This window comes from Babylonia areolata, chromosome 7 (assembly GCF_041734735.1).
Source record: "Babylonia areolata isolate BAREFJ2019XMU chromosome 7, ASM4173473v1, whole genome shotgun sequence".
NCBI lineage: Eukaryota > Metazoa > Mollusca > Gastropoda > Neogastropoda > Buccinidae > Babylonia > Babylonia areolata.
In genome coordinates this window covers 20,225,928-20,235,927 of record NC_134882.1, presented here as the reverse complement: position 1 = coordinate 20,235,927, position 10,000 = coordinate 20,225,928, and the positions used below count along the sequence as shown (strand labels likewise).

Here is a 10,000-nt window from a genome sequence, read left to right as displayed (position 1 = left end):
TATTACAATCAATTACCAACCAGAGCAAACTCATTCCAGAATTTTTTTTTTTTTTAAACTAACGCATCCAGTAAATTGTGTTCCACGTCATATTGCGTTAGACACGCACGCATCCACCCACACACACGCAAACACCATAACTCAACCAAGCATGCACATGAGCACGCGCGCGCGGGCACAAACACACACACACACACACACACACACACACACACACACACACACACACACACACACACGAAATTGTGTCTTAGTGAACAGACATTAATGACCAACAAACACACCCACTCCATCCAGTCAACAAACTAATTTCCGTCACCCCCACACCTCATTTCCATCCATCCCCACTCTACTCCCCCGCCTCTGTCTCTGTCTCCCTCCCCCCCCCCCACGCTCCCAGACACACACAACACACACAACACACACACACACACACACACACACACACACACACACACACACACGTATACACACCCTCCACCCCCCTTACATCCTCCACATCTTCCCAACTTAGATGCTCCCTCTTCATTAAACGCACGAGGCGGTCAACGCGCTCTATATAATTGAAAAATTTTAAAGTGCAACGATACTCAGTGGAAGAGAGAGTATTGCAAATACCCATAATTATGTGTAAGCCATTGCGCTCATGTGGTTTAGAAATGATATTCTGCGGTCCTCAGCCAGTTTCGTATCATCATCCAGTACTTGCTGGATTGTCCCACAGTCTGTTTTCGGCTCTGTTGGTGTTCCATTCAGGGCTTGGCGTACAGTTCTTGTTGCGTGGGGGGAGGGGGGGCGACAGGGGGGGGGGTGGGGAGGGGGAGGGGGGGAGGGGGGGGGGGGGGGGGGGCTCAGTATACACACACACACACACACACAGTGGAGTGATGGCCTAGAGGTAACGCGTCCGCCTAGGAAGCGAGAGAATCTGAGCGCGCTGGTTCGAATCACGGCTCAGCCGCCGATATTTTCTCCTTTAGTGGTGGTCTGGACGCTAGTCATTCGGATGAGACGATAAACCGAGGTCCCGTGTGCAGCATGCACTTAGCGCACGTAAAAGAACCCACGGCAACAAAAGAGTTGTTCCTGGCAAAATTCTGTAGAAAAATCCACTTCGATAGGAAAACAAATAAAACTGCACGCAGGAAAAAATACAAAAAAAGGGTGGCACTGTAGTATAGCGACGCGCTTTCCCTGGGGAGAGCAGCCCGAATTTCACACAGAGAAATCTGTTGTGATAAAAAAACAGAAATACAAAACAATAATATATATATATATATATATATATATATATATATATATATATATATATATATATATATATATGTCCCAGCCCACGGAACCGCCGTTTACGGATGAAGGTTGACAAGAGGCCGATGGGCTCTTCTCTCTCTCTCTCTCTCTCTCTCTCTCTGACCTCTTCATTTGAGACAGAATCACGCTGTTTGATATCAGAGACCTTGTTGCACTGGTATTTGGTGTCAAAGGCATGCGATTCTTTTCTGTGTTGTCTTGTTGTTGTTGTTGTTTTAATCTCCTGTGTGGTATTAATTTGACAACATTCGCATCTGTAGAGGGGCGCGGATAGAACATTTGATTAATAGAATATCTCAGTTTCTTCTTCCTCCTCTTCCTCTTCCTCCACCTCTTCCTCCTCTTCCTCCTTCTTCAGCGTTCCCAGGCCATGCTCTTCACGGTCAGTCCGGAGTGAATGACGAACGGCTCTGGCTCTGGCTATGGCCATGCAGAATCTCAGTTTGATTCTCAGGGAATTAATGTTCTGGCAGCTCCATAATAGTTATGATTGCTCGGTTTGTTTGTTTTAAAAGCTGCTGACACGCTTTCCTATCCGGCGTTTTCAGTCACCGCCGCTGCGCTGATGGTGCAACACTGCCGAGGTCAGAGAAGTTTTCTACTCACTCAACTTATTTTTTTCTTCTGGTCAATAAAGATATCAGCTGGCGTTGGATGTTCAGCACTCAACAGATTCTTTGTCCTCTTGGTGTCCTCACTGATGGTAAAGTCCAAGATTTCCAGCCGTAGCTGCTGATCTTACCCCCCACCAAGAGGCTGGGTGCTGTTTACTGGGGCAGCTGGCTATGCTGTTGTCAACAGTCTCTGTCTGTGAGTTACTTTTCCTCAGTCCACTGGGTGGGTCCTTTTTTTCTTGAAGTACCCCCCACACACACACACACACCCCTACCCCACCCCTATTCACCCCCACCCCGAACTTCCCAGAACTTCCACACACCCCTTACTTTATATAGAACTTCTACTCACCCGAGAAGGAACGCTGGGCGCCTTCTCCACACACCTGCGCGCGCGCGAGTGCATAGTACTCTCTCTCTCTCTTTCCCTCAAACATGTACTCTCTCTCTCTCTCGCTCTCTCTCACACAAACATGTATTGTGTACACTCACCCACGCCACGCCACCCAACAACACAAACACAAATACACAAACACACACACTCACACACACACACACAACACACACACACACACACTAACACACACACACGCAACACAAACACAAATACACAAACACACACGCACGCACACACACACAATACACACACACACACACCACCCCATCCCATCCACACACACACACACACACCCTATAATAAACCAATCAACACAACTCCCCCACCCAACCACACCACCACACCACACACCCCTCCCCTTATCCCCCACCCCCCACCCCCACAGCACAACGCAACGCAACACAACACAACAGAACACAACATCAACACAACTTCCCCACCCAACCCCAACCCCACAACAGAACACAGCACAGCACAGCACAACACAGCACAACATAGCACAACATCAACACAACTTCCCCACCCAACCACACCTCCATACCCCACACCCCTCTCCCTACCCCACCCCCACAACAGAACACAACACAGCACAGCACAACACAACACAACAGAACACAACACAGCACAGCACAACACAACACAACAGAACACAACACAGCACAGCACAGCACAACACAGCACAACACAACACAACGCACTCTCACCTGCGCGGGCATGCCGGGCGCCTTCTGCGAGAAGACGTAGGTGCGCCGCTTCTCATCCAGTTCCTTGTCCCGCTGCTCCCGGTACTCCTCGAACTGCGGCAGGGAGGTGTCCAGGTGCTTGATGAAGTAGTGCCAGTCGGGCCGCACCCAGCGGAAGACGGGGAAGACGTACATGGCGTTGGTGCTCTTGTTCTCCACCACCACCTTGTCCACGTACCAGTCACTGCCCAGCCCGGAGTCGTCGCGCCAGAACTCGATCTTGACGATCTTGCCCAGGCGCTCCACGGCGTTCAGCTTGTTCTTGGGCACCTCGAACTGGTCCAGGGCCCCGCGCTCGAAGTCGTTGCGCAGGAAGTTGTCCAGGACGATCTGGTCCGAGCGGTGGCCCTTGTCGTCATGCAGCACGATGCGGACGTTGGCGTCCGTGCCCGCGTTCTTGCGGTCCCCTGTGCGGATGTAGACGGTGTACTCGGACGGCGGTCCTTGGCAGCAGTTCCCCATCTTGAAGGCGGCTTTCTCACGGGCCCATGCACTTTGCCAGTCACCCACTGTCAGAAATAAATAAAGTAAATAAATACAATAAAAAAAAAGAATAGATAAATAAAGTAAAACAAAATAAATGAATAAATAGATAAACAAATAAATAAATATTTAAAATGAATAAACAAATAAATATATGTTTAAAAAATAAATAAATAATTAACAAATAAAAAATGAATAGATGCATAAATAAACAAATAGATAAATGAATAGATAGATAAATAAATACATAACAAATTAAATAAAGGTTTCATTGTCAGTCACCCACCGCGGAAATCAGGATATCAAACAATCGCACCCCCCCACCCCCATCCCTCCCCGCCCAAGAAAAAAAAACAAACAAAAAAAAAAACCGTTTCCGATTCAAGGTGTAAAACCATAATTATGAGTTCCAATGCCAGTCACCCACTGTGCCCGACCTACTCGTAGGAAACGAATGTCCACAAGTTCGAATCCCATATAAAGGAAACGGAATTCTTTTTACTCCCTCTCTTCCTTCACTCCACCTCGAGTGATGGTCTGCATACTGGTCTGCCTGCTTGTCTGTTATTCATTCATCCATCTTCGTGAATACCAGGGCACGGATTCACGGACACAGACAACGTAAATCTGATCAGGGGAAGATCCTGGGCAAGGGTGTCAATTGGAAATCCCTCAGAGTGTCTAGCAATGAATCAATTTGGTGCGGATACCGTGATGTGTGTGTGTGTGTGTGTGTGTGTGTGTGTGTGTGTGTGTGTGTGTGTGTGTGTGAGATGGAGCGAGAGAGAGAGAGAGAGTGTGTGTGATTTTATAAGTACTTACTTTTGCCCTTTTAAATCATTTGCAATTCTGAAACCCTCATTTTGCTTTCCCATCCTGCGCACGTTCAGCTGTGCGCGTGTGGGTGTCAAACCTGTAGATATGTATGTATATATATATATATATATATATATATATGTCTGTATGTATGAATGTATAGATGTGTGTATGTATGTATGTGTGTGTGTATGTATGCATGTATAATCGGCTATGATTTCTAATGAAAACATTTCTTTCTTTATTTATAAATCACATGTGTATATATCTGTCTAGCTAGCTAGCTTTCCATCCATCCATCCATCCATCCATCCATCCATCCATCTGTCCGTCCGTCTGTCTGTCTGTCTGTCTGTCTGTCTATTCATCTGTTCATCAGCATCGTCATCAATCCCCCCACCATCGTCATCACCATCGGTACTATACAACAACAACGTTCCATTATTAATTTGAAAAAAAAACACCAACAACAACAAACAAACAAAAAAACAATTGTCCAAACAAGGATGAAAGATATTCCATACAGTGTGATCGCTGCCTCTCTCTCCCTCTCTCTCTCTCTCTCTCTCTCTCTCTCTCGTTTGAAGTGGTCCTCTTCAAACACAAGGCGCCATTGTACTGTGTGCCGGAGCTGACTGTGACTGATACGAAGAAGTAGCACGGACGCACACGACTATATAGCACCACCACCAGTCTGTACATATAAACACGACTATCGGCACGTTCCCTGTTTTGCTGTCACTGAACCCTGCAGCAGGAGACAGTATTGTGACTATTGGCACGGTCCCCGTTTTCACTTTTGTGCAAAATTCGACGGCAGTAACTATTCACACGACGGTCACGACGCGGGGCAGGTCTGATTCGCCTATTCCCGTTTTGCCTACTCTTTGATCGGGCCGTGGCAAACCTAACTTGCCTCTCTGGAGTTGTGATTGGGGTTGTTTTTTGTTTGTTTGTTTTTTTTTTTATTTTGTCTTGTTTCGCCTACAAGCCATTCCCGTATCGCCTATTCAGCCCGTGTCACTCAAATACAAACCACGCGTGTACACAACTCACTTACACTCACACACACACACGTACACGTACACGCACACACACACACACACACACACGTGCGCGCACGCACGCAGGCACAGACAGACAGACAGACAGATACACAGACGCAGACACACACAGACACACACACACACACACTGTATCAAAGCATGCTTGTGGACATAATACCGATGTTCAGATCGCTAACAGAAAAAAACGCGCGTGTGTGCGTGCGTGCGGTGTGTGTGTGTGTGTGTGTGTGTGTGTGTGTGTGTGTGTGTGTAAGTGCACGCGCGCGCGTGTGTGTGGATGTATTTAAACAATTAAAAGAGCATTTGATGTCTTTTCCAAGTAAACATACGAACCGGAAATAGGCGAATGGGGTTGACGCCCACGAAGCGTTGTACCCAATACCTGTCACTTTTCCAGCTGTAGTGGTATCCGGTTTCTGTAAGCTATAGCCGGACCCGCTTATGGGAGAAAAAAATCCACAGTAAACATGGGAAAGGGATGGAGCAGGTTGGGAGATGGACATCAGAAGAATTACGATATATGACTGTAGTTTTTCAGCTTGTTTTTGCCGAGGGTGTCATAAGGTATCATTTCAGACATCAAAGTCAGCGGGACAAGTTTTTAAAAAAAGTTACACACGCATCACGAAACGGAAAACGACGTGGTTGGGACATGTTTTGGGCTCAACAGGGCTAGGAAAAAATACCCCCCCCCCCCCCACCCCACCAAAAACAAAACAAAACAAACAACCCCCCCCCCCAAAAAAAAAAACAACAACAAAAAAAAACCCAAAACAACAACAACAACAACAAAAACAAAAAAAAACCCAAACAAAAACAAAAATACAATAACAAAAACAACACACTATCATAATCTTGCAAGAGACAGTCAGAGGATGCCGCAGACTAGAAAGACAGAACGGTGGGAAGACAATTGTCCGAGAATTGGCAGGAATGAATCAATCTGGCGGAATCCCAGATAGCGGCGAAGGACGGAGACAGGCGGGGGAGAGAGAGAGAGTGGCGGCGATGTCTTCACTGTGATATATCAACATAAGTCAAGGGAGGTTGGTAACGTAGGCCTAATTGCGAACGATCCAGGCGAAACGATCACCTCAACGTGTGTATTGTTCAGATAACAGGTTGTACGATCGTCAGAATGTAGCTCTTTTGTTTTTGAAGACTTTCTCCGACTGTTTGCGCCAGGAAAAGTCGTCGACTCCTTTTCAACGCTTTTTTCAACGGTTGAAGCAGCAGGGGTGTCTAAGGGATAATGTGAACGAGCATGTCTAATTGTGAACGATGGCTTTGGTACATGTAGACTATTAAAACAGAACGAGGTCTTCAACTCTTTGGACATAACATGTTATTGAAACATCGCACCAGACTGTTGTATTGTTGGTTTGATCACGCTTGCATACAAACACACAAACACACATTTAACCCCCCCCCCACCCCCCCACCCCACACACACACACATCACACACAAACACACCCTTTTTGTGAGCGCTCAGTAACTGTGCAGTATCGTTCACAAATAAACTCACGTCAAAATATCATGATATTATGGTCTGATTGCAAACGACACTTTTCCAAATTCCTGTCAAAACTGACGTTCTGATTTGTCAACAACATCCTTTCTTAAATCCCCCCAGCACTGGAAATGCACAATTCATTTAACATACCCAACCAAATCAGCCATCTGAAACCGTGCCAATGTTATCGTCCCAATGCTTGCTTCCCTAGATTTTAGGACTTTAAGAGCACGTTTGTGAACTTGGTCGGCAGTGGTGCGAGAAGAGAAGAAAGAGCGCCGAAACAGATGGACATAGTTTATGTTTGACTGGTTCTTGGAAATGGATATTCATTAAGGTATCAGAACAAGGCTGAAGCAGGCGTTAAATCGTGAAATGTGTGTGGTGAGAACGCTTCGAAGTGGGGCTGCACACAAGCCGTTCGCAACTGCACGCTGTTTGAAATCAGGCATACCTACCCTAGCTCCTCAAAGCTCAGTTCTCACTGTTCATGTCAGTTGTGGAAGAGCGTTACCTGCCAGGAGCCAGTTGCATTGCTCGAACGGAAGAGCCTATCATTGTCGTAACTCGCTACGAACTGACCAATGGCGTAGTTCGGTCGACGTAGGCATTTTAGTCACGTGTAACTGTCAAAACGTTAGAACTAAGCAATGCAACTGGTACCTGGACCGTCCGTTACTGTGTGGGTTCGTTCTGTTGCTGCACCACTGATTGAGGTCCCTGTCAGGTGTGAGGTGTTATGTTTCCTTGATGATGACGACGACGACGATGATGATGATGACGACGAATATGATAGTAGTGATGATGCTGCTGCTGCTGATGATGACAGTGATGAAGAGGAGGACGACGACGACCACGATGACAACGAATGTGATAGTGATGATGATGATGATGATGATGATGATGATGATGATGATGATGATGATGATGATGATGATGATGATGATGATGATGATGATGATGATGATGATGATGATGATGATGATGATGATGATGATGATGATGATGATGATGATGATGATGCTGCTGATGATGATGATGATGATGATGATGATGATGCTGATGTCGATGCTGCTGCTGCTGCTGATGGTTATATAGCGATTACATGGCGGCTTTAAGCACATTTGATAATACACAAGGTATGGTAAGGTACAGGAATACACGTTTTAAATGTTAAGATACAAACAGGATAAAACTACTACTTTCAACACTACTTTCAAAGACATAGACACACACACACACACACACACACACACACACACACACACACACACACACACACACACACCACACACGCACACACAGAGTCTGGGAAGGAGAAAGATCTATGGTTTGAACTATTCTTTGAGCATAAAGATTAGATATGAGACACTGATGTTGACATTATGATCATCATTGTGCTCTCACTCCGTATACCTCTCTCAGTATATCTCTCTCACTCCCTCTCTCTTTCTCTATTTGTGTCTGTTTCTCTGTCTCTCTATATCTCTGTGCCCACCCCCACACCCTCGTCTCTCTCTTTTCTGCCTCTCTTCTCACACGCTCTCTGTTCCTGTAGTATGTTTATATCTCGCTTTCTCTGTCTCTCTCTTTGTCTAAAGCTCTGTCTCAACCTGTCATTTTCCTCCACCACCACCCCCCCCTCTCTCTCTGCCTCTCTTCCTTCACCCTATTTTTTGCTGTGCCTTTGTCTGTCTGTCTGTCTCTATGTCTCTCTCTCTTTCTCTTTATTTTTAATTTCTTTTTATTTTATTCATTTTCATGTGTGTCTTCCTTTGTCTGTCTGTCTGTCTGTCTGTGTCTATTCATCTCTCTTTCTCTCTTCCCTCACACTCTATTTTCATCTGTGTCTGTCTGTCTGCCTACCTGTTTGTCTGTCTCTGTCTCTGTCTGTCTGTCTGTCTCTCTATCTCTTTCCTTCCCCTTTTCAGACCACTGTCCTATGAAGTAGCTATACGGACACACGTCCTACTTGTTAGCTTGCTATCTGTCACATGGCGTGTGTAAAACAAAACAAAAAAATCACAAAGAAATAGTGGGGAAAAAAACCTACAAGTAAAACTCAACTGAAGCAGACATGAGAACTAGTAAAACAGCAGGCTTCTTTGATGAAGTCTCGTTTCCAAAGGTCAACAAGTGAGGGGTGGATGGGGGTAGGGGTAGGGGTAAGGGTGGGGGAAGGGGGAGACAGGTGGGGAGGGGATTTAAGACCAAGTGCTTGTCCCCCCCCCCCCCCCCCCTTTTTTTTTTTTTTTTTTTTTTTTTTTTTTTTTTGCAAAGAGGACGTACTGGACGACTGTGCGGAGAGAGAGAGAGAGAGAGAGAGAGAGAGAGAGAGACAGAGACAGAGACAGAGACAGAGAGAAAGAAAGAGACTGTGTGTGTGTGTGTGTGTGTGTGTGTGTGTGTGTGTGTGTGTGTGCGAGAGAGAGAGAGAGAGAGAGAGAGTGAGAGAGAGAGACACACACACACATATATATATTTAGATATAGAGACATATATATATATATATATACATGTATATATATATATATATATATATATATATATATATATATATATATATATATTCGCACAATATAACACATGAAATGAAAAGAAAAACAATGACATAAAACACACACAGATAGATAGACAGTTAGACAAACAGACAGACAGACAGACAGATAGGCAGATAGCTAGACAGATAGATAGACAGACAGGCAGACTTACAAACAGCTAGACATGTAGACAGGTAAACACACACACACACACACACACACACACACATATATATATATATATATACATATATATAATAAATGTGGGGCGCGAGATAATACAACAAAACCCAGCCCCCACGCCCCCACCCCACCCCACCCTCCTCCAGCAAACCCAGTCTCACACCGTGCAGAAAGCAGGTCACGGAATCAGTTTAGGCCAATCGGGGAGGGGGGGGGGGAGGGGGGGACAACAACAAAACTTCAAAACCTTTCACAGACTTCAGGTTTTTTTTCTTTTTTGAGGTGCGATTTGTTCAGGCCTTCAACCTTGTTTGTTGGAATCTCTGTGG

At 45.6% G+C, this 10,000-nt stretch overlaps 1 protein-coding gene across 1 annotated transcript in view; it reads right to left on the bottom strand.

Moving 5' to 3' along the window:
* LOC143284181 (allene oxide synthase-lipoxygenase protein-like) overlaps positions 1-10,000 on the bottom strand; it is a 152,530-nt gene that overhangs the window by 122,452 nt on the left and 20,078 nt on the right. The window contains exon 2 of the mRNA XM_076590848.1: positions 3,030-3,577. Coding sequence (XP_076446963.1) covers positions 3,030-3,530 — 501 coding nt within the window. The 5' untranslated portion in view covers positions 3,531-3,577. The remainder of the gene's footprint in view (positions 1-3,029; positions 3,578-10,000) is intronic.